The 26,642-nt window shown below is 32.5% G+C and overlaps 1 protein-coding gene across 1 annotated transcript in view; it reads right to left on the bottom strand.

The window, feature by feature from the left end:
- Positions 1–1,428: 1,428 nt before the first annotated feature.
- The window catches only part of LOC148281668 (hemicentin-2-like), a gene marked incomplete at its 5' end in the record, with an annotated part of 150,352 nt that continues 125,138 nt past the window's right edge, over positions 1,429–26,642 (bottom strand). The window contains 10 exons of the mRNA XM_088226337.1: positions 1,429–2,607; positions 5,400–5,500; positions 6,290–6,394; positions 7,388–7,507; positions 9,611–9,832; positions 12,387–12,609; positions 14,049–14,203; positions 15,526–15,685; positions 18,251–18,381; positions 19,148–19,295. Coding sequence (XP_088082463.1) covers positions 2,506–2,607; positions 5,400–5,500; positions 6,290–6,394; positions 7,388–7,507; positions 9,611–9,832; positions 12,387–12,609; positions 14,049–14,203; positions 15,526–15,685; positions 18,251–18,381; positions 19,148–19,295 — 1,467 coding nt within the window. The remainder of the gene's footprint in view (positions 2,608–5,399; positions 5,501–6,289; positions 6,395–7,387; positions 7,508–9,610; positions 9,833–12,386; positions 12,610–14,048; positions 14,204–15,525; positions 15,686–18,250; positions 18,382–19,147; positions 19,296–26,642) is intronic.

Here is a 26,642-nt window from a genome sequence, read left to right on the forward strand (position 1 = left end):
ATACTTATATTTAACAAAAACACAAAAAGTTAAACATTTTTCATGAACAGTGTGTATTTTACAATAATTATTATAAATTGATTATATTACAAATACTTTATTGACAAGTGAAATGGAACATTTATCATGCAATGGAGGATTCACAACAACATTATATATACATTTATGATAAAATTTATGGATAAATAGTATATATATCACATTAAAGTATATATTATATCGTATTTACAAACGGTAATGATATTGTCAGGTCTATGCAAAAGTTGCAAATCTGCCATTTAAAATCAAATTAGTTTTACGAAGACATCAAAATCACGCATATATCACAGGACTATGCCATGATCTATCTGCTATAAGTTGAATAAGCCCATAGTAAGTTTACTACATGTACTTAAATGATTTCATAATTGATTTACACCTTTTTTTAAAGTATAGTCATTTGTGCCGCTGCGCGGCTACAAAACATGGACCATTGGCCAGAGTGAGCGCGGGCGTCTAGCTGCTTTCGGAATGTGATGGTTCATACGCTTGTTGGGGATCCATTAGTCGGGTTGCGTGTGGAACAGCCAGGTATTGGAATAGGGCCGGTGAAACCAGGCGAATCCTCAAAAGGATTGGCCGACAAAGAGCAAACTGGATAACATTGAGAGCCCCGCCCCACACACTTACCCGGATCCGCTTTAAAGGTCTTGTGGCCTCTTTTCAGATCTGCACATTGCAAAAACAATTATTACCGTAAATATATTTTTTTTCAAAAATTATTTGTTTACAAGATTTTCGTTTTTTTTTCTTTTAGAATTTATAATTACAGCTTTCATGCCCCTTTTGCCGTCAGAGTAACCTGAGTATATGAGGTGTGTTCAGAAAATAACGTAAATTTTTTAATTTCGCGGGTTTGGAGTCTGATTGTCAATTTTATGTTGAAAATATGTTGGTATATATTTATTTATTTATTATATATATATACGGCCTAAGCCAATTACAACAGTTACATGAAGAAACATAAATGCAAGAAACTGAACAAAATTAACATAAAACTATTTAGCAAAGACAAACAAGGGCAAAACAATAATAGTATACAATATATTCAAAAAAACAAAAGACCAAAAACTTTGAGCTAAACCATGCCAATCCAACTTCATCCCACACTGTTTAGTCGCGAAGAGATCTACGAAAAGCCGGAAGATCTATCCCAAAAAATTCCAAGTCGTGTGATGAATTGACTAATCTACACATTCTGGACATTGGGGCATAAAAACCAAAGTTGCTCTTAGAAGATTTTATAAATAGCAGATTTTGACTTCTGGTGACACGGTCGGGGGAACATGAAAAGAAATTGATTGCAACTGAGATGGGACATCACTTAAAGCATTAAGTATTTTGAAAATGCATATAAGGTCCATCTCAGTTCTTCGTCTCTCCAATGAAGACAGATTAAGAGATTGCTCTATTTCAAAATAAGAATAATTACCCCTTTGTAATCCGAGCAACCATGTCACTTTTCTTAGAAAACGGTGTTGGACAGACTCGATATGGTCAATATGAGTCCTGTAGAATGGAGACCAAATAGGAGAAGCGTATTCTAGATGGGGTCGAACTAGTGAGCAAGTTTTGATGGTATTAATATTTTTGAAGTCCGCCGTCACGATTTGTTTACAATATTATCAATTTGTTCACGATAGGAGAGTTTACTATCTAAAGTAATGCCAAGATCCTTTATTGACGAAACCATTGAAAGAGAAGTATTTTTTAGTTTGTAGTTGAATTGTATAGGTTTTTTTCGTCGCGAGAAAGATATTATTTTACATTTGTCAATGTTAAGTTGAATATATGCCCCTGAAGTATGCTAAAATTTCCAGCTGTATTTGTTGTTTACTTTTGTCTGTGGCAGCCGCTAAGGTTAGACGTGTCTTTATGAGCTCGACGATTTTCGTTTGTTAAAAAAAATGGATTAAAGAATTTGTATCAAATTTTGTGTAAAAAATGAAATAAAGTGCACTTAAAAGTAAATACACACAAAGTGTGAAATGTTAATTTTTTGACAATCGGACTCTCCAAACCCGCGAAATAAAAAAAATCACGTCAATTTTCCCAATTCTGACGGCGATAGGGTATGTTAGTTCATTAGCTTGTTAGTAAACCGGAAGAAACTAGTAAACTGGATAGGCCATAACATCAGGTACCCGTACCATCACAGAGGGAATAGCTGAGGCAGAAACTACCGAGGTCGCCCGAGAGCCGCCTACATGGACCAAGCGATCAGGGAAGTGCGCTGTAGCAGATATGAAAAGACTGACTGAGGACAGGAATAAGTGAAGCGAAAGAGTGAGGCTTGTTGCAGACTTATCCCCGGGGTTGTAACCTAAGAGAGAGTCATTTATCAATGTCAGTACTGACAGTTTAAACCTATTTGAAAATGTGAAAGGAAAGTCTGTTTTTGCTCTCCTGTGATTTTGCAGCTTTGCAACTTTCATTATGGCCTGATGAAATTAAGTTAGATATGTTCTACACACAACTTTCTTGCGTTAGTGGTAGTGGTGTACAAGATGTCACAACTTCTCGGCCGTGTAAAGCTCGGATAGACCATGTTCCTACAGCTTCCGGTATCTGAAAATTCAAAAATAATTTATTCATATATTTTATATTGTTGCTAAGGGTCATATTTCGGTGCCCTCCAAAATATCCGTCGGAACAGCTGTTCCAGTGTATAAAGGTGCTAGAGGAGAGACAGTTTTTACCTAAAAGACGCACTGACACACGCCTGGGGTGGTACGAGTATTCTGTATGCAGAAGCGTGCGCAGATTTTTTTTTTTTTAACTTACGTACTAAATACACGCTAACATAGCGATCTCTTAGTGCGCAATTCCGTTTGGAATACCAGCCCTGTAGCTCAATCACAAATAACTATCGACGTGCTTAAAAACATGCTAAGCATTTGAGCGATCACAATGAACAATAATGAACATGCTTAAGTTATCACAGTCATAAGTCAACGCTCGTGTCGGTTTGTTTTTTGTTTTCCTCGTAAATAAATACAGTTCATTGGCGAAAAATCGACATTTACTATAAAATATTATACAATATATTGCATTTGCAAAACAGTAAGGAGTATCTTATACAAAAAAGTGAAAATTAAATTACAATTACTGTGGCGACTGCTTTTCTTGACATTTGGCTTGCCAACCGCCGGCTTAATGCAATAAATAGCATGATAAATAATAAATAATAAAAAATAGGACTTTTGGAATATTTTCTATATTTACACCGGTGAAATTCAAATATGTGATTGCGCAGCAGGATTATACGTCGTGAAACGTAAATATTTTGACATTTAATATTAGGTGTTCACGGATGTTCCATTGTGATCGCGAATACGATAAACAACCATGGAGAGAAATTGTTATCATGTCGCTTATTAGCACGTCGATAGTTATTTGTGATTGAGTTACTGGTCGTACAATAAGGAGTGGTCTCGACAAGATGTTCATATGAGGTTTTCCCATAATATTAATTATGTATTGGGTGTTGAGATAAGTTGTGTCCGTTTTTTTTCAAATTTTAAAATGAGCACCTAAAGTAAAACAAAATGTTAAAGGCATAGAATTAAGAATAGTCCAGAAACCGCATTTATGCTGTTTACAGAAGGCGACTAAACTACTCATAAATAAGTAGTTTTACGTTTTGACCCATTAGTTTCTTTGTAGACGTCGCTCAGTACGCAACTCCCGATTTGAATTCAACTATGCTGTGTTGTGTCCTTTTAAAGTGTAGAAATACTGTTAGGATCTTAAAGAAACAGGATGGCATCACATTTCATGTGTAATTAGCAAATGAATGTGTAAGTAGCAAATACATTACTTAAAAATTGAATTATTTTTCCATCTGTCAGATTGTCGAAGAAATCAAAATGGACATTTCGTTAGTGTTGCCAGGGTAGTAAATTTTTTGTACCCTACTTTGCTCATCTGATGAGAGAACTAATGCAAATTGGACCTCGGATTAAACAACTCTGTGGTGGACATTTGACCAACATTATCTTTAAAACATCAAATATTATTTAATATGATATAAAAATATCCGTTTTATGTAAAATAAAATTTGTTTTATATTTTAAGTTCAAAGTTCATTGATTCAATTACTCTTATTTAATGACCCTTTACTTATCTACTCTGTTGTGTCAATTAATATTTCCGCGTGCACAATAACATTTTACAGAAATTAACGGATTGCTTTTTTTTTTACCTTACATGATTATATTTTTTCCCATCGTGCAACATTACGCGGCGACATCACGAATTTATTTATTAATTTAACTTTTTGTACATAATGTTATTTGTACATTGGTGGGCTTGTTGTCAAATGGCAATTTCTTCCAACCAACCAGTAAAATAAAAGTTTTATTTTTATAATTCAAGTTACAGAACATATTCAATAGAAAAGAAAGATTAAAAAGCTAAAGATACATAAAAATAGAAATAAACGTATTTGTTTATAAATTACCTTAAATCAAAACTATTACTCAATGGGAAAAAGGAAATAAGAGGAAAAAGGAAGGGAGGAGAGATTAAGGAAGAAAAAGGAGATGTTTCTTCAGACGTGATTTAAACAGAGATGATGTAGTAACATCTTTGATGGTGGATGGGAGATGATTCCACAGTCGAGCCGCATGGACACTTTATAAGTTAGAGAAGAAAGAGGAATTGTGAATGCGCGCGGCGAAAGTGGGGAATAGTGGGGGAATTTTTGGACACAGAGTCTGATGTATTCAAATATGATTCTACGCTCCTTCTGGACTATTCTTAATTCTATGGGTAAAGGTTATGTGTCATTCGAAAGAAAAATTTCTGCTCTGTACATATTGTGTGTGCTTTTAATTTACATGTATTGTTGTATTTGATTTCTAATCAGCCTTGAAGGCTTCATTATTTAACAACAAATTAGTCTATAATGTAGTCTTCTTATTTGTTTTTTTCTTTATTCTCTCGAACAGAAACAGGCGTCGAAAATGCTCACTTTCGTCCACTTGACATTCGATTCTGAAGGCTTGTAATCGAATAAAAGAATATTTACAATCTAAAAGCAAATACAGTATCAAGATATCTACAAGTAGAGCGAAAATTTTTATTTTCAATGATGTACAACCTTTACCACTTTGTTGTTCTTTTGGTGCTCATTTTTAAGTTTGAAAAAAAAACGGACGCAACTTATGTTAACACGTAAAAATACCCAAAACCCACACGCCTTTGGTTGGAGGCACATCTCCTTTATCGCACCGAGAGTGCTAAATGGTTTGGAAGAGCATATTATTAAGCTCTCAAAGATAAAATGTATTGTCGAATTAGAATTGTAAAACAAATTCTCTAATATAGTCATAAAAACTCGTAATTTGGATACTCACGGATGTCTCAGTTTTCGGAGAAGTATCTTGAGCAAGTCGGGGACTTCTCGCTGCCACTTCCCACTCCTCTTCAGCGCGCATTTGGGCTATTCCATTCTGTTCTGCTGAAAGTAATTCGTAACTTAGAAGTGATCATACCACTAAACATCCCTATTCATCATTACCCAATGATGCAGTGGTTCTGAACCCTTTTGAAGTCAAGGAGCACTTTTGATCGTAAGGAAAATTCGTGGTACACCAAAACTAAAGATTCAAAAAACATACAAAGATAACCTTATCAATGAAACTTCTTGGTTTAGCTCGAATGTACATATATTTTATTTATAAGTTGTTAAACACATATTTTTTATCCTTTTGTTTGAATTTTGTTATTTTTTTCTTCATAAATGTTTTCTTCCATGTAATATTTTTTTACTGCCTTATATAAAACAGAGTTTTGTGACTTCGCTTTTTTTCTGAATGGGAGCCTGACTTTTACCCTTTCTCTGCTATTGTGATCATGTTTATGTCGGCGTTGATATTTTTTTTCCAAAATTCTGTGTTTTTAAAAATTAATTATATTGTACACAAATATCATCGTATTATTAAATATTCTTTGCTTATGTACTAACATTTTTAATTAATTCAAGATCGAATTTACACTTGTGTATTGTTTTTTTTTTCAAAATAATTCTATAGGCTTTGTTTTGTAATACGGTTAGTTTGTTTAAATTTTTTTGGTTTGATAAAAATAATATGCCTCTACAGTAGTTAATGTGTGGTTCAATAATTGTGTTATAAATAATTTTGCATGAATCCTTATCAACAAATCTTCCAACTCTTCTCAAAAAAATTGAATTTTGATTGCAATATTTTTCGTATTGATATCGATAATTAATTAAATAACATACCCTTGTTGAGTGGAACGACATCAGGATTTCTGTCTTCGTGAACTACTGTGGAACACTCTTCTTCTCTTAATCCAGTTCCTGCTTGTCTCGAAGATTTATAATCCCCTGAAAATGAACAATAACTTAATAAAAGGTTTACTTTTTTATAAAAGGGATTCATGTTGTTCAATCTGAACTAAAATACATAATCAATAATTATTATTTCATTATCATTGATTAATTCACCGCGACTATTTTTTTAATAAATTTGTTAAGGCAACCCATTCTACCAAGGATAATTTGTGCCATGTGCTTTAAACGTTATTAAAAAATAAATATATTTCAGTTAAAAATGTATATAATTTAAAACAATAAATTAGGCAAGTGCAAAACTACTCCCGGGGATAAGACTGACAAGACATGAGATGAATTTAAAGGAAGGGTAAGGTTTAGTTTAGAGTACAAAGGATATGCATCCCGAATCCGAACAACATTTTTTGCATTCCTCGTCAAGCCCGCACTCCCACCTGGGGGTGGTATTCCAAACGCTCTCGCGGCCGTATTATCTCGTACATACAAAATACATAAGAAAAACTGTTTTCTTGTGCCACGAGATCGGTTCAGAATAGCACCCCAGGATTATCTGTGATCTTGATTTTAAACAAATGTTTATTTATAATAAATTGGCCAATCCCCAGTCTGATAATATTGCAGACAATTATTTTATACATTAAAGGCATGATCCCAGGGAGAGAGTCGGATGAAATTTAATAATTTTTTTTATTGAATTCCCTTGTTTGAATTTGAGGTTTGCCAAAACTGATCCCATCCAACTGAACTGTATTTTTTTATATGACTGGATTGATCGCAATTTTGTATATTGAAATTCAAGGGGGGGCTTCCATTGAGCAAGGCCCCTCTCGCAACTTCATCAGCCATGTTTTCCCCCGAGATTCCACCGTGTGACGGAACCCAAGCAATCATTAACCTCCCTTCCGCCATTCATGAGATCCGTGACTAAATATTAAGCCTAAAAACTAATCGAATGTGAAACTAATAAATTGAAATGACCAAATAATTATTGCGAATGGCATTTAGAATACTTTCATCTACACTCACCGTGAAGCTGTTTGAAGATCTTATTTTTGAATTTTATAAAGACGATGGCAGCCGCAAAAAGGGAAAACGCTGCCAGCGTTATTCCAAAGAGTAACACTGTTTGAAGGGAGCTATAGTTTCCTGAAAATAAAAACAATAAGCATAAATAAAAGATTGGTACAGAGTTTATATAATATTACATAGTAATTCTGATTTACAATAGAAGATCGTCGTCTACATCATTTCTCCATGTAAGGCACTGCATCGGCACTCCAATGAGCAAGTTCAGTGCTACGGAAAATTGGATACAAAAAATTATCTTTTTCATGCTGTAAAAATTAGAGCATTGAATTTAATTGTACGGCGAAGTATCTCTAAAATGTATGAAAAAAATGTACTTTGAATTACGTCTCAAGTTTTTCCGAATCAACCATAATTATAAGGAATTTAAGGAAAGAATCTGATTGGGATCCACCAAAATCTAATGTTGATTGTTAACATTAAAATACAAACTTTTTTAAACACCCAAAATGAGTATCCTCATTTTTTTGTAATATTATCTTTGACTGCAGCCCTGTAGCTCAATCACAAATAACTATCGACGTGCTTAAAAACATGCTAAGTATTTGAGCGATCAGAATGAATAATGAACATACTTAAAACATTTAAGTTTGTAAGTGAAAATTCTTGATGGAAGTTCATTGTAATTTATTATATAAATAAAACACGAGTGATACTTTAATCCACAAATTGGATTAATTTGTGGATTAAAGTATCACTCGTGTTTTATGTATATAATAAAGAACATACTTAAGTTATCGCAGTCATAAGTCAACGCGAGTGTAATCTCTAAGTCAACGCTCGTGACGGTTTGATTTTTGTTTTCATCGTAAATAAATACAGTTCACTGGCGAAAAATTGGCGTTTACTTTAAAAAATAATATAATATATTGCATTTGCAAAATAGTAAGGAGTATCTAGTACAAAAAAGTGAAAAATAAATTACATTTAATAGTAGAAAGCAGCTTTTTTTGACGTTTGGCTTGCCAACCGCCGGCTAAATGAAATAAATTGCATGATAAATAATAAATGAAAATAGCAGTTTTGGAATATTTTTCATATTTACACCGGTGAAATTAAAATATGTGATTGCGCAGCAGGATTATACGTCGCGAGACGTAAATATTTTGACATTTATATTAGGTGTTCACGGATGTTGCATTGTGATTGTGAATACGATAAACAACCACGGTGAGATTTTTTTATCACGGCGCATGTCGATATTTTCGTGTCACTACCTTTAAAAATATTTTATTCTAAAAGGCACGTCTATGTATTAATATGTCAATGATAAAGACTTATCAGAGTGACATTTTGCACAACGTGACTTGCTCACAGGACGATAGAACAACAACAATTTTGAATTAGGAAGGATGTAGGTAGGAACGGGATATTTATTCTTAAACGAGTTGCAATTATAAAAAAATGTAAATTCAGTACTTAACACTGTTAAGGAATTAAAAATATAATATTATCAATTGAATCGGCATTCTCTTCGTAACACTTTGTTATAAATTATTATGAAAATAAAACTTTGTTATTAGTGTTGTACAATAGGGAAATATCACATATTACGAATACCGATAAAAATATATTAAATAAATTTAGAATAATTAATTGTATTTTTAAAATCAATATGGGTATTGTGGAGAAATGTGTTAGTACATAAATGTAAAAAAGAAATGCAATAAAAATACGTTCGTAGAAAAACGCGACGTGTTTGGCCTCGGTTTTTGTGACGCCAACATTCGTGATATTGTTCTAAAAAAAATTCAATGGCAATTAACAAATAAACATGAATCGTGACGTATTTGGGGCGTGGTCAATGAAATGACCGTTTTTGCGGGAATTACAAATCACAAATTTAAAAGTATTTTTTTGCTTCTAATAATTATATTTTTTTTTTCCGCACAATATTTCATAGACCTTAATTACTTTAAAAATGTTAAAAAAAGTGATATTTCCCTAGTGTATTATTTTACAAGAACACTACTACAGTTTCGGGAGAGCACTCCCAACATATATAGATATAATATTTTAATAAAAAAATAGTTTTATATCGCCCGTCGAAGGGGGGAGTGCTCTCCCGAAACTGTAGTAGTGTTATTGTAAAATAATTAAATTTTGTAACTAATAAAAAAGTTTTATTTTCATATTAATTTCATTTGGAATATGTTTATTTACCCTTGAAAGTCTTTGGTGGATGTGGCATGATGATGAAAAGCTCCACTGGGGTGGATCGTTTATGAGGTCCGACAGTATACAGCAGCAGTCTAAGTTCCTTCCCCCCGGGTAGACCACCAACTCTGAACATTGGCTGGTTGGTTGTCAAATTCGCTAAAAGTTCCCCGTTTGAAGAGAGCTGCACAGTCAACTCGTACGATTTGGAGTAACCATTGTTGTTTCCTAAAATACATTAAATTTATTTGATTACTTAATATTTGAGTTATTTATACAACAGACATATTGAGCATCGAAATTAATACATCGAACATCAATTCTTAAATTCGTTTATATTCTAAATGTTATGAAATATTTGTATATAACCACTTACCGATTTTCTATTTCTACCGGTTTCCAGACGTACCTATCTCTTCGTCAGGACACCAACTAAACCAACATGCAAAACCCACTATACACCTTCACTATAGTTAACAATATTTTGAATTTGTCCAAATTTTTGGAGACAAGGACTGGATTCAACTCACTGGGGAGCTGTTTATATTAACATATTACAACAGAGATGAAGAACATTTAAGTGAAGGTAATATAAAGGTCTAGGCATTTACAGGGCTTATGACTTGTCAATGGCTTTACTTTCTTTTATTACTTTCACTTAAATGTTCTTCATCTCTGTTGTAACATGTTAATATAAACAGCTCCCCAGGGAGTTGAATCCAGTCCTTGTCTACAAAAATTTGGACAAACTCAAAATATTGTTGATAATCCACCTGGTCCATGAAGAAGTATAGAAATTGAAAAAATATCCTTTTCAGGCATTGCCTAGTATGTATGTGAAATAATTCAATTAGATGAATCTCCCCGCGTAAATAAAAACTTCAGCTCTTTAACTTCACAAAAATCAACAGATGAAAGAATTGGAGGAATATAGATGTTCAAATATGGGCAGAATGGTGAATGTTACACAGTGTGTAAAGTGGCCACTTACCAGCCATAGACAGGTCATAAGCCCTGTAGATGCCTAGACTTCTATTTCTTCATCTCTGTTGTAATATGTTCACTATAGTTGTTGCACAAAAATATAACATAACCAACACGACATGCATTCTAATAAGCAACCCTTACACATGCACTGATTAGGTTATGATAATATTTTATGGCACACGAGAAAATGTTGAAAAAAGAAGGAGGGGACGAAAGGAGGGGCGTGAGTTCAATAGGTATAGGGTGACCATTACAATGGAGCGTCGTATAACGGGCTATATTGAAAGGTAGTTTGAGTATTGCTCAAATATCATATAAGAATTGGTTTTATATTTTTGTGCAACAACTACGGTGAAGGTGTATAAAAGGTTTTGCATGTTGGCTTAATTGGTGTCCTGACGAAGAGACGGGTACATCTCGAAACCGGTAGACAAAGAAAAGTCGGTAAGTGGTTGTAACCAACTAACCGGTAAACAGAAAAGTCGGTAAGAGGTTATATCCAAATATTTAATAGCATTTAGTAAAATATTTGACCACAAAATTAGTGCTTTAAATATTAATTATATCATTCATATTTCTTTAATTCTTTTTCAGATATCTCCCTATACATTTTCATTCCTACATATAGACCTCTTTTACGTATAATATCGTAACCCATGAATGATTAATTTTGAGTTTTTTAAAATTCCTTTTTTAAATATTATCATATCTTTTATTTTTACGAAGAAAAAATAATATTTTGCTATAAGTTATGTTTTTTTTGGGATGTATATTGTATGTCATATTTTTTAAAAAGCTTACTATTGTATGAACCCTTGCGATACTTTTTGCGGGACGAAAGAGACGACCGAAAGCGGTGTAATTATCAGTTACAATTGTGTTCTCTGGACTAGATGGACGTCCGCCGCGTGCATTATTTTTTAATTTTAAATAGTATTTTTTCGCAAACTTTTATGTAAAATGAATCCCACTTATGACAATATATATATGAGTACAAAAATTTGATTTTGCCTTAGAAACTTACTCTACGCTACCTACAATTGAAACTCCAACAGATTAATGGTAATAACCATAGCCCACGAAAGAGAGCAAAATGCTTGATATAACAAACCAATTAATTGTATTATAATCTTTTGATTTCGATACTTCTGTTTTATGTTTGTAATAATATACAGAATAGTAACGCATATTATTGTTAGTGCTTTTTACGATGTTTATATATCATATATCGTTAGTAAGTATCAAATAGTTATCGGATGTTACCCATACATTTTTTCTTTTCATATTTTCATATTTTACATCCGTATTTATACGATGTAAAATGTTTTAAGTCATTCATACAATATTTTACTTCACGCCTTTAACGAAGTAAAATATCGTGTGTGCATTTTTACAAAAACTGCAAAATATTTTTTTAAAAGCTCATATAAAAAAAAAATCGGTGTATATAGATTTAGTTTTATACTGGACAAAAATATATTTAAATCCTTCCCTTGTAAAATCGCGTTTTGTGGGTAACGATATTATACGTAGGACAACAACAACAAACCATCACGCCGTTTCCCCATAAGGATAGGCAGAGAGGATAGAACGCCAGATTACTCAATCTTAGCATACAGATTTCGCTTAATCTACATTCATACATCTTCTCATGCACGCGCGCCGATTATTCCGACTTTCAACATGTCCATCTTCAAGTATTTGTTGGATTTGGTCATGTCATGTCTTTCTCGGTCTTCCTCTATTTCTGCATCCATCAACATTCGCATTGTAAATATTTCTTAAAGGGCCTCACCTGTGTCACAAAGTAGGCTAAAATCAAAAGCTGTTAGATTATGAAGGGCACAGTTTTTAGGGGCTGGTGGAGGAGGGGAGGTTAGCTTGAGGACACATGGCGTATCTTGTTTCCCAATTCTGTTACTGGCCCAACACAACGCTTCTCCCTCGACTATTTTTCCATTAGTTCCGAGAGGATGGAATCGAAGCTTTGAGTTCTTATCCGACCAAGAGTACTGTTCCTAAAATTAACAAAAGGGCATGCTTAGTATGGGATCTATGTTAATTTAGGGATCTTATCTTTTTTTTTACATTCCACAACATGTAAACTTTTAATTAATAGAGGTTAAAAAAAGATAACCCATATAAATTTATTGTAAGCTTAAAAGATATCGTAAATTTAAATCTTTTTCTGGTACATTTACGTATTATCGCTGTTTCAGACGTAAACGGTTATTATTACCATGATTTTTCGTACTTTTTGGATCAAAATATCACAATACTTCTTACACCTGAGCACATGGATAGTTGGCATTCTAGTTTCGCTTCGAATTTTCATAACTGACTGTAGCTAGATTTACAGAACGTCTTGCAGTTACAGAGCGCGTATATGGTAAGAAATTTAGTCCCCATTTACATTTTAAAAACTGACTAACATTACATTACTATTTTTAAAAATCAATTGCATTTGTAACACGTCCTAGAGCTACAGAGCGCATGGCTCGTTGGAACTCTCAGACCATATTTACAAAATAATTTGATAGTACATAACATTTTTCCACACCATATTGGTGTGGTATTTCGTTTCGTTTTTTTCTTTTGAAGTTTTTGCCATAATATGTACTTTTTATGTAAAATTTTGTATCAGCTTATAAAACAAAAAAAATAAAAAAATATAGAAGAAAAATTATCGGACTTATTGCAGCTAAAAAGTGCATAGACGTAGTGGAAATCTAGCAATTTGAAAATGATCTTAATAAATTAAAAAATATATACAACGAACAAAGTTTGTCAAGTGTTCATAATAATTATCATCATTCCCTTTCTGCACCTGATGGTGCATACAGCACTGCATTGTTACACCAATCGCAGCGTATATTGATCATTTTTGTTACATGGAAGTAAGATGATCAGTCTTACGCTTCAGGTGCCAGTCCACCGACTATGAAATATTCTAGAGTGAAAACATGTTTTAAAATAAATAATCATAATAATAATGATTTATTAACATCATAACAATTCCTTTATTTACTACTTTTTAAAAAAAATAGATTTCTCTGGATCACTTTACATATAAAGTCTGCCAAAACTGTTTTAAGGCAGACATTTTTATATGCAGTGCAGAATAATAGCAAAACACGAGCAAGTGAATTTATTATACAGGTTTAGTTATCCATATTTTTATTTTTATGCATGAGTTTCAGTAATTCTTCTGATTTTCCTATACCCAAACTCAATAAATATTTTTTTGAAAATTTATTCAATTAAATTACTGTTTTGGCATAATATGGCTTACATGATGAGGAAAGCGATGACCAATATCCCGATTCCAAAAAACTGGTTCATAAAATTGTGTTGACAAACATCTCAGCATTTCCTAACATTTGATTGAGTTACTTGTGCAATACAGTAATTATTTAACCTAGAATGATTAATACTTCTTTCTTCTAAAGTTTTTTACCTGAGGCAAGATAAATAATCCACTAGAACTGTTCAATCCCCAAGTGAAATTAATTGGTGGCGGATTGGCGTGTACTTCACAGAGTAGTTCCATTTCTTTTTTGCCATTTAAAATTGGCATTTTTGTTTCTTTGTTTGTTTTGCAAACTGGTGGATCTGTAAACAAATACAGCAGCGAGTTATTATTTAAGAATACCTATTAGATATTAACGTTTTATTTATCAATAAAACATTTATTTTGTAATCTGGATAAAAAATGGACTATTCACTTATGTTGATGTTTTTTATAGATATTTCTTGATGAAACTCCATAGTTAAAATATATAAAATTATAAATAAAATTATCAACAAAAATATCAGCTGTAATAATATTTATGTTGTCTGTCCCTTAATAAAATACTTATGTGATCTTCTTATACCCAAACGTTGTAAGAAATATTGTAAAAGTTCAAAATGTTGTAAACAATTGTCCTGAAGATGCCTTCTTAGGCGAAAGCGCTCGTTGGGCAAAATTGAATAATAGTAGAACTAAACCAAGAAATTAATTTAATTTTTAATTTTTATCGAAATCATGGATTATTCACATAAAATTGTTTCTGAATGATGTTCAATTTCACGTTAACGATGAAAATATTTCAAATTTTTGTACAAATTCAATATACACATTTTTGTAAAGAAATAAATAAATGTATATAATAAAGATTTAACCATTGAATTGTGCCCACGTAGAAGGACATACACCATACAAACGAAAAAATAAACAACAAAAAACAGTGTTTTAAACGTAAAAGTACCATTGAATTTTGTAAAATAAGCATCGTTTTATTTTAAAAAAAACGATAAAATTGACTTAATATCTAGAATTACTATATATGAAAATAAAAACTACTTATACCCTTTTACGTGGGCATATTTCAATTAAAGATAACTCTGTTAACTTCCCATTGTAATCGGGGCCAAAAGCGTTGAAATTTTTTGGTTTCGTTTTTTGTTTACCATAGCTAACCTCGTAATTGATAATCCTAGAACGATTTTTGTCCGCATGGGTGGCTCGTAGTAGTAGTGCGTTATTGCTCCCAGTCACAGAAATAAAGCTAATAGACTTGCCCACCGACTTGCTAATAGACGCGCCGCATCTGAGGTATTAAGTGTCATTAAGGCTCACAGACGAGGAGAAATTGGTTGTAGTCAAACAAGAGAGGCTGCCAAAGGAGCTGTATGTGATCTAGTAGTCTTGGCACCTTTCTTCTGAACGAAGGCCATTCATAATTCATAATATGCACGTTATCGGATTAAGGAAAAGAGGGAAGTGAACTCTTCACTGACTGAGATTAAATTGATTGGACATGATAACACAACTTTTTAGAGCGTTAAAATTAGTTTTCAAAGCCTTCAGATCAGTATACCCGACGAACCTATAACTGCTATACCACAGAATAATTTTACTTTTGACAGTATGCAATGGAAAGTAATCTCACATAACACTTGTAGATTGATAACATTAGACTTTGTGTCTCCTTCGACATTAGATGCCATACAACTGTAGACTCCACTATCTTCAGCCTGGACACTCGGTAGAGACAGGCGACCCCAGTCGACTTCTACGCCGGCTGTCGGCTCGTGGGCTATTGTCCTTCCCTGTAAATATACCAATCAATCAGGCTCCATAATAATACTGAACATAGGTGCGCAGAGAAGAAAGTTGACTTTACGTATTATAGAAATAAAAGACAACTTACATTTAAATCTGAAAATTTATGGATTTAAGTATCACTCGTCTTTTATTTTCTATAAAAAAATACTAGCGATGGAAAACCTTACTATTTAAAGCACACACTAATTTGTATTGTACAATAAGCGTTACCGTTAGCTCCGTCATGCGAAAATCGGTAGATAAAGAAAAATAAATCGGTAGATTCGTTGTCTTGGGGCGGGGAGGTGGAGGGAAGAGGGATGTATTTAAATGTCTCTACCTTTTTTCATTTCAAAATTTCGCCAAACCTGCAATTGTATTTTTAAAATCAAACCACATTTGGCGGCCCCTTGGATTAATAATGGCTAACGCTTGCCTGGCACACAGAGAGTTCCGGATTTGATTTCCAATGAGATCACAATAATTCACGTATTTTTTTGTAATTATTTTATTATTACACAAAACAAAATGGTTAGGTAGGTACTGAAAATTTATGCCTGGGGCTATTTTCATATGACACACTGCGTGAAGGCAACAATCGTGCGAGTGTGGCCGATAACACACTGTGTTAGTGTGTTAAAACACATTTGTAGTGTCCACATAATAAAAAGAGTACGTGGCGCTCATATAAACACACTGTAGCGCTACAATTGTGCGCTACACACGACAAATTACGACGAATTTCCACCAATAATTTCCACATTAACCCATAGCAAACTTGAACATTTATGTTCAAGTTTCACAAAAACCGCTTAAGTTTCATTTTCACTTAAAAACAGTTAGATTGTTTCAAATGAAAAATTTTGGGGACCATTTTTAATTGGAATCAGGTTGTGGTAGAGAGGGGTTTGAACATCGTACCTCTGATCCCTAAGCCAGTGACACTAGCCGCGGGACCAGAATCCAGAATTATATTTATAAATGTTTGTTGTCTTCAATGAATAGAGTTTTTCTAAAAATTCTGATGATTTAAAACCTTATAACAAAAGTAGAAAAGTTTAATGTGAAAAGTATTGACAAATTAGAATATGAACCGGGTAAAATAAGCAGAAATCTTCGACTGCCACTAATGATACTGATTCAAACACAATACAAGAGTATGCTTATTCATTGAACAATGAGGAACTTCAGCCCTACGGGAAATTGGATCCAAAAATATTTCTTGAGCGCGGTAAAAATTAGAGCAATAAATTGTACGTTAAAATTTCTTAAAAATGTAAGCAAAAAAATATTTTAGTAAAAACGCACTACTTTGAATGACGTCACTAGTTCATATGAACTATCCAATGATATGAGAGCTTTGAAGGATATTCATTTAACACTTTATATACATATACAATATACATATATACATACTATAAGGGCGGGCATATTACCTTAAGGCAATTTCTTCTTACCGACCCAAACAGTTCAATTGAGAAAATTACAAATACATATACATATTGAATCTTACAATTTCATACAAAAATTAAAAACGAAGATTAACAAAATAAAAATATATTGAAAAAAAATATATTAAAAAACTAACACTATACTATGAAGAGAGGAGAGGGGATGGGAAGGAAAGAAGAAGGATAAAGGAACAATTTAAATATTTAGATGGTGACATTTCAATCTTAATATCCGGTTTGATCACCGTAAACGAACCAATCGGAGGAACTGTCATAGAACAACCTCTGACGTCACACGCGGAGTTATTTCAGAAATACAAAACTTTAAAAAATCATAGCGCAATACGACGTATAAAAATAATTTGGCTTCGTTTAATATTCTATTAACAAATAAAAAAAGAAAAAAAAGTCACTGAACTTCCTCATTCTAATAATGCTGATGAAGAAACTAATTAATAATAACAAAGATGACGTAAAACCACCATGTAAGTTTTTCAAAAAAGTTGATGCCCCCGGTAATTCTTATAACCCACAGAATCCAACAAAACACAACCGTCTGTTAGGGATTTTGAAATATAAACTAGCATGGAAAGTGTTTTCAAAAACACTATTTATGATGACATAAGACAGCAGCTCGCTCAAGAGCGTATGTTTTTACAGGATTTACAGCAACAGTTAAAACCAGCTAAATTAAATCAACGTGTTGTCAGCGAAGCGGAAGAACTTCTGAAAACTTTAAAGGAGAAAAGGCACGCAAAGGAAAGAGGAAATGAAAATAGCCCAAAAGGCAAATATGTTGATTCTGAAAGTGTGGCTGCCCTTCGTCAAGAACTTCGGGGAGAAAATTTTGAGCGAGAAATGTAGAAAAAATGATCATTAGATATTACTGAAAATGTCTGAGATGCAAAACGAACTGCATGCAATGAAAATTAAATACACGAGAATATTGCGTACGATGAGTTTATCTACACACCATAGAAAGAAACACATCGATTTTACAAATTCATGAATAAACATAATTCGGTAAACATTAGTTTATGAAAGCTATTAGATATTTCGAGTTTTAATGCATTTTCTTGATTATGTTTTTAAAAATTAATTACCTAGAAAAATACTTACATTGTGGTCCCAGGATATTTTGTATGGAGGAGGATGAGCAATAACGTTGCATTCTAGGATGACGGCATCTCCCTCTTTTATGTTGTCAATATTCACATTACGACCAAGGCGCAGGCTGACATCCGGAGGCACTGTTGGCATAAATTACATTGTTTTACTGTTCATATTTAAAGCATTAATATTGTAGTCAAACATCTCAATAAATATAACTTAATATTTGTATAAAACTACTTGGCGACGTTTCTATGTCTACCAGTTTCGAGATACGTCTCGACGACCCGTCTCTTCGTCAGGACCCTAATTACCCTGACATGCGCATCTAGAGGACCCCACCGCTAGCCAGAAATCTCGCCTTCTCCTACGTCAAACCCGTGTTCCTAAATTTTGCCGAATAAATTCGAAAGAACGTCATCAACCGCCTTCCAGGGCTACGAGAGCACGTATATGTAAAGCAGAGGTGACTGGGATAAAGACTCTTCTGGGTTGCTATTCTGAACGCTCTCGTGGCTGTTAAAAACGCTTTTATAGCGCGTATTTACGTACTAAATTAGTTTATAATAGCAGCCCTGAGGCATTCGCAGCACGTGTCCAAGCCAGGTCAACAGCCACACCCTCAAAACGCTCGTTATAAGAGGCTGCTGCATCCGTTTTTGGACTTAAATGTTAGTAATGAAATCTAATAATTTGATACTTAATATTTTCCTCATTTGAATAAGATTTCCGTTTACGTCAAAGAGTAAAACCTCAGATGTTTCTTGAAAATATATAATGATAGTGCATCTTTCACATTTCGCGGTAAATCGTTTCAGAGTCTCGCCGCCTAAACAGCGGAAAAAATTGTAAAAAATGAAGTGTGGTGACTTATAAAAAAATATGGTTTTATCATGACTAACTTACATAAGATGTCCAGTGTCATGATGGAGTAGATAGGGTCAGCAGGAGGAAGTAACATATGCGTAGCTCGGCATGTCAGCTGTTGACCTCGCTTTTCCTTGTCAACTGTCAACTCCAGTTGGGATATGCTCACGTCATCAGTTGGAGACTCCTAAGGAAAATATTTATTAATTATTTATAATGTTAGGTACATAAACAGTAAAAAAAACAGACGTGGAAATAGTGAGCAAACTAATGTTATAGTACCTACGTGATTTAAAAAAGGGCAGGTATGAAGGTAAAAAAAACGCAGATAAGATATTATTACAAATTGAATATTACAGCCAGAATTATCTTTAAAAAAAGTTTAAAGTAAAATATTTTCATAATGTATTTTTTTTTAAGTATTACCGCAGGTGTAATTTTTCGTAGAAATAAAGGAAAATGTCACAAAAATGTACGTGATTTAAAATGCTTTTATTTCTTTTCGAAAACAAAAAATTAAGATTTTTCTTCGGTCATTTTCATGTTCAATTTATTATCTTTAAATTATCACTACAAATTTTAGTTCAATACTTGGTCTTTATATGAGAACCCAGATACCTAAGTTTAGTCTAAATTTGAAATGGTGTAATCTGCCGGCATAAAAGTAGTTATAATTTAGTTACATAAAGCTTTTAAATATACTTTTTAATAGAAATACCATTAAAAATTATTGTTTTCTTCTAATTTAAGTTTTTTATTTTTTATTATTGTGCGATTTAAAAAAAACATTAGTTTTAAAATGGCTAAATCGTATGATTTCCTCATTTTGCGTGCGTTTTACTAGACTACAGCCTTGTTACTGCACGCCCATAATTTTGTAAACAAAGCACAAATTTATTATGAAAAAAATATAATTAAAATTATAATAATGGATTCGTAGTGTCTTTTTATTGTTTTTTTCAGCGAAATTCCATTCTTAATTTTTTTCGGACCATTTGTATTTTTTACACTTAGGGGGACCGGACGTGACGTGAAAAATGCTTACAGTAGTTCAAGACAATATATATAAAAAAAAAAATTTCTTTTATTTATTTATTTAGGAAGAAAAACAGCTATTATATAAGAATATATATTATGAAAAATAGTACATACATCCAGTTAAAGCTTTTTACAAATATAACGAAAGAACATGTTACTCAGTAAAGAGAAAAAATAATATAATATATAAGACAAGAGAAAAAAAGCACGTAAGAAGGTTAAGGGATGAAGAAATAAAGTGAAGGAGTGGAGAAGAGTAATTTTCATACTCAAGTTTACCAATTCAAAATTTTAATATGATAATAACATGAACATAATTAAAGAAACGTAAACTTATTACACATTGTTTCATTTTGCAGTGTTTCAAAAAGTTTTTTTCAAGTCACAAAATTTTGCATTAAAAATATCCAAATGGGGACAAAGTAAGTTAAATTTGAAGCAGCCCCGATAAATAAACGAGCTTTCAACATATGTTTTTTGGGCAATGGAATATTTAAAAAAATAACTTGTCATGTTGAATTTCCGGAACGAGAATAAAGAGATGTGGACTATCAATAAAATTGTTTACAATTTTGAAGAGGAAAGATATATCAGAAATGCTTATACGTTTAGTAAGATAATAACTATGAAAGGAAGAAAAGTCTTCGTACAATAAAATTTAATCTTCATTATATTATGTTTATTTATTTTTCTTTTTGTAAGTAAAAAATCGCAAAAATCATGAAATCACTGAAAACAGTCAAACCAATGTTTTTCCGAGTTTGAAATAACAATTTATTTTCCAGGTAAAAATCGGTGTGAAAACTACGCACTGAGAGTAGTACTGAAACTAAGTGAGTTCAAAAGTTCGAATGTGCGCTTAGTAGTTTGGAACTGTTTTGACGAAATTTATTTTTCCGCGACTGGACTTCGTACTCCCCGCTAAACCAGCTTATGTCTGGTCACTGGTCATATTCCCCTTTCTAAAATGTGCGCCATCTCTGTTATAATATTTTAATTAGTACTTTAGATAGGTACATTGTTCGTTTTGATTTAATTTAAATTCAATTTATTTTCTTATTTTTTAGGAACATTCACACTCGTATGTATTTTTTAAATAAAAATATATGAACTATTAATACATGTATAATAATAAAAATAAAAATGGTTAATTAACAAAAATTACAATTTCTTTATCTATTACATACATACTTAGGTAATAGATTTCTCTAGATTATGTCTAGTCTGCCTTACTAGGTATAACCTGTTTTAAGGCAGACATTTCCATGCAAAAATAAACAATCACATGACTACCTACTAGTCAATTTATTATAAAGTTATACAATATATATATATATACCATTTATTATTTCAGAATGTTTTTTTAGTAAGTTTTCCGATTTTTCTCTACCTAAATCCAGTAACCATTTTATTACAAATTTGTTAAATGACCCGTCATGGTTTTGTAATGTTTTTGTGTGGTTGTTCGATTTATATACATGTCTGTATTATGTATTTAAATTATTAATGGTATATTTTATAATTTATATTGATGTTTCAATTAAAATTATTTTCATTATGCTTTTTAATTTATATTTACTTTGAATTTTTTGACATTTCTGTTATTATTTAATTTTTTTAAGCATCATTTAATGAAAAAAACACATTTAAAATAGAAGGTCCTGCCTAAATACAGTAATTCCCTAAACAAGTCGAGACCTAAAACAATGAACCTCTGTATATTTCTAAACCGGAAAATCAATAAATATAAAAAACACGTATAAATAAAAACGATAAACAAACCGTAAAATTTTGTAATGTTTTTTGTAAGTCGTCTGTTGTTTTCTTTTTATAAATAAAATAAAATAATACGCAGAAGTGTTTGTTAAATAAACGTGGAACAAATAATAATTATATGCATGCAATAAAAAAACAAGTAGGGAGAAGTGGCGCTTTGCCGTCATGAATATGATTAAGCTTTCAATCCAAAGGAGTCGACATAAAATAAGGGCTGTAAGAAAGTTAATAGATACGAACTCGATATGAATTAATCGATATAAATATAACGTAGTTAACGAGATCCATAAACTTTTGCGCTGCAATTTTATATAAGCCTTGGGGCATTAAATGTAAGGCTACTGAATATTCATAGATTTAACTAGAACAGAGGGTGAAGATAGCAGGCAGGGGTGTACTGATATTTCTAACACTTGATATTTTCTAATACACTTAATAAACTTGTCAAATTTATAATTAAATTAGTTGAGTAGTTTTCTGCGCTATGCGCGCAGGTACCCTGGAAGGAATCAGTTATAAAGCACAGATTAAAAAAAAACATATTAAACTCCTTATTGACTAAAATTTACCTGGATCTAATCTGTTGCTTAAATTGACCATAGTTTCCATGATAAAACTACCTAAAAAACGTCAATTACAATAACGTTATTAATAGGTTGGAAATGATATGTAATCTATTTAGGAACTTGCTGATATTTTTAAAAGGCCGTTTGTACATGGACAGTGAAAGCACATTCCTCCACATACCCGAAACCGTTTTAAAGACAGTGGGTCATCCGATAGGTTTCACTCATACAAAAGCAATGTTTTTTGACAATAAACGAGTTAATCTTTTAAAATGTTCAATTTCATGTATCGCGATTTTAATTGCAACTACTTTTACTGTGTGTTTGGAAAATTATATGGAGGGCCTTTGTTTGATATTGTCATTCATCCTCACGACCATATTGTAAACACGAACGGTAGCAAAAACTTTATACGTGTATAATACAATATTGGTTTTTTTTTTTTTTTTTTTTTTTTTTTTTTTTTTTTAAAAGAAATATTTGCGTTCTTATGATTTACCCAAATATTTAATTTTGAGGGCCATTTTCAACGAGTTGTAAATAACTCACTATTAGAAAATGGGAATCAAGTTGGGGTAAAGTGGTATTCGAACCACAGACCTTTGGTCCGTGAGTCCGAGACACTAGCCACAGGACCACAACCCGATTCAATTGTTATGTCCCAGGAGTCATCCTCGTGTAAAAAGTAAATTGCAGAACACAGAATTGTTCCGAGACATTGCCACCGAGATAAACGGGCAGGCTATCTCCGCGGAACAATGATTACCCCCATCACCGCACGCGGCTGCCTGCGGCCACATTGTCATCGTGCGAACACGCCCAGACAGGGCCTTTTGACAATGGCGATTTGCTCGATGTGAACGTGTCGCCCCCGCACGCTGAGCTGGGACAAGACAATTTTGCCATACCTATTGTATTGACTACGTGTAAACTGCCCTTAACACAAGTGATTCAATTTGGTCTCGTAATTTTCTTTTAATCTTAAATTTACCGTAATTACATTAAAAAAGTTTATCTCCATTTTTCTACTTATAATTATTTTCTAAATTCTCCAACTGTCAGACTACACCGGCTCGGAAATGAGTAGGGAGAAATTGACTTGTTTCGTTTTTCATTGAAAGTTTTTAGAGTAAAAATTCTTACGGCTATAAAATCAAAATAATTTATATTATTCGATTGCTTTAAAAAATCAATGTGACTTTTTCTGTTTTACTTATGTACCTACATTTATATAATACCTACTGTAAACTTTTTATTTTCCTCCAAACCGTTTTAATTTTTCACACACATTAAATTGTGTACTTACCTACTTTAAATTAATTTAATTTAATTTTATTTGGGATTTTTACAGCTATTACATAAACAAAATAATTAGAAAAATCCTAACAATACAAAAGCCAATTAAAAAAATCCACTGTAAATATAATGACACATAATATATAAGAAAAGAAGTTTAGTAATTGTATTTGTGTGACGTTTGTATTCATGTGTATGTGAATGTGTGTATGCGTGAATGAATGAGGGAGAGGATACATGTGCGTGTGGGAATGAATGAGGGAGAGGGTGCGCGTGTGTGGGTGCGTAAGTATGAAAAAAATAATTGTTGAAAACTTGTAAATTGTTTTAAAAATGGTACAATAAAGAGCTTAGTAAAAAGTTAGAAACCTTTTTGTTAAAATTCAAATGACGAAATGATATGAATTGTTTTTTTTTTTTTAAAGTATGTTAAATTTCAAAACCGTATTCTGAAAAAAAAGCATTTTATTTTAAAATTTAACTGATACACATCGAATGAATAATGTGCGACGAGTCCTATACAATACAGTAGGTAACCACAACATGCAGTAAATACGAAATAATGACAACAATAAAATAAGGTTTGGCGGCCTCCGTGGTGTAGTGGTCAAGACGCTTGACTCACGCACGGAAGGTTCCGGGTTCGATTCCCGGTGAGAACACAAAAATTAAAATGTGATTTTTCTCAAGCCTGGTTGTTCTGTAGTGTAATTCACCACTGTAATTGGGCCTCCTGGCCTGTTGTGGTGCAAAAAAATGAAATGAAATGAAATACGCGAACGTTGATTCAAAACGAACACACAAATGCATAGTATATGCACCTACATAATATATAAATAAGAATAATGTATAAGTTTAATAGAAATGATTCGGATTATAAAAATCAGGTGTCACAAACAGTTGGCCCGCAGTACGGGGATACATAATTATATTAAAAGATCTTCTCACTATAAAACTTATATTTGTTCAGGGATAGACAGCAACGGAGAGGAGGATGCGGACAAAGACAATTTATTACCTATGGCAGTTTTGATAAATTTAATATTTTTGGTAAATATATCTATTTCGTTAAATTTCCTGTTATACGTATCCATAATACGGTTAATCGTAGCGTTTTTTGACGAATTTGTTCTGCATTTAGGTATGTGGAAAAGTTGTGTATAACACGTTTGTCTCTGTGGTACCTTAAGATGAATGCGGGTAACCAATTCGGGGGAATCTATTTTATCAGATATTATGTTGGTGAGTAACACTATATCAGCCGTGGTTCGTCTATCAGCGTCTATCATTTTATCCTTATATCTATTTTTATAATCACATTATTTACATAATGTCATGCCACTCTTTTTTTATTTTTTATTGTTCTTTATTAGATAAGTACCTACATGTTTCTTGTTGTACAGTAAAACTTTATAATTTTAATTTTATACCTGTCAGATGAAAATTCTCTGGGTGTATATAATTAAATTATAAATTAATAATATACGAGTATACATAAATATATCGATTAAGTACTACCTACTACTAAGCACCAACTATGTGCTTATCTTTTGAAAAAATATATTAATTCATACAAATACATAAAATATATATTCCAAAAAAATAATTACGTATCCCTAACTCTTCGAGGCCAAGAGCCCTGTGTTGAGTTGAGATATAACATTATGGAAAGTAGAAGCACATTATTAAACAATAGCAAAAGTTAAAATTAAAAATGATTATATAAACACATATTTCAATAAACATCGGGACAACACGTTTAATTTTTTTATTTATTTATTCATATTTTTCGCTTACAAACTATAATTAATAATAAAAATAATGTGACCTCACTGGGGTTTCCCGTGCCGAGAACACATAACAATTTAGTTTTTTTTAATATTACATTTGAGAATAAACAAAGAAGACTAACTTAAAAAACAAACATAATTAACAAATATTCAGACAGTTTAAAAAACAAGGTATTTACGTACATCTGTATTATTTATAATACAAAACACACAATGAAAATAACAAAAACCTAACATAAGCTATACAATTGTGGAGCAGTCAATTCAGTATTGGTATGGGCGAATGAGACAATCCCTTTTACTTCTACCTAGCTCCACTATCCATTTTTTTAAAGCCTTTTTAAACATTTTCTCATTACTAATTGCTTTAATAGATAGTGGAAGTAGGTTTTAGATTTTTATTGAATAATACTCAATATAAATATATGCAATACCTCGCAGCAGTCTTCTGCAATAGTCTCTTCCTTTAGAAAAAATCCAAACATGTACACCTCTCCCGAAAATGGTTTTCGTTTTGGATAACTTAATATGTTCATCCAGGACATTGAACACTCTTAAGGCCACAAAAGAAGCATAAGTCGTAAGTTTTTTTGTGTATGAAATAATTCAGATTATCAGAAAACCTCTTACGAGCATTCTGCTGGGATCTCCACTTGTAACCGCATGGCCAGAAATGTGTTAATGACTCTGTTAAAAAAAAACTAATGTCCAGTACCTTCATAAATCGAACACGCGTATCGCGAGAGGGCAGGCCTTGTTTACAGTCTCGAGGTCGAAGAAAACAGGGAACGTTTGATTTTAGGTAAACTAATTTTACGTTATGGTTTTGAGTGTCAATCCTGGAATTAATGAAAGGAGTAAAGACTTACGGTTTCCTCCCTTTGACATTGGTCCAGAAAGACACCGTTATCGTTTGCACTGGTCACTTTGCACGTTTTCTTGTAAGTTGGTGATTCGAAATCACCGTCACGCTCGCGGAACGGTTTTCGCTGTTGTTCGCGGTACGGTTTTTTTGTTGTGTTGTCACGCGTTGCTTTTTTGACTCGCCGTTAGAGAGGAGTAGGTACA

Source organism: Micrasema longulum, unplaced genomic scaffold (assembly GCF_059751315.1).
Source record: "Micrasema longulum isolate JH-2025_06_02 unplaced genomic scaffold, ASM5975131v1 h1tg000423l, whole genome shotgun sequence".
Lineage (NCBI taxonomy): Eukaryota > Metazoa > Arthropoda > Insecta > Trichoptera > Brachycentridae > Micrasema > Micrasema longulum.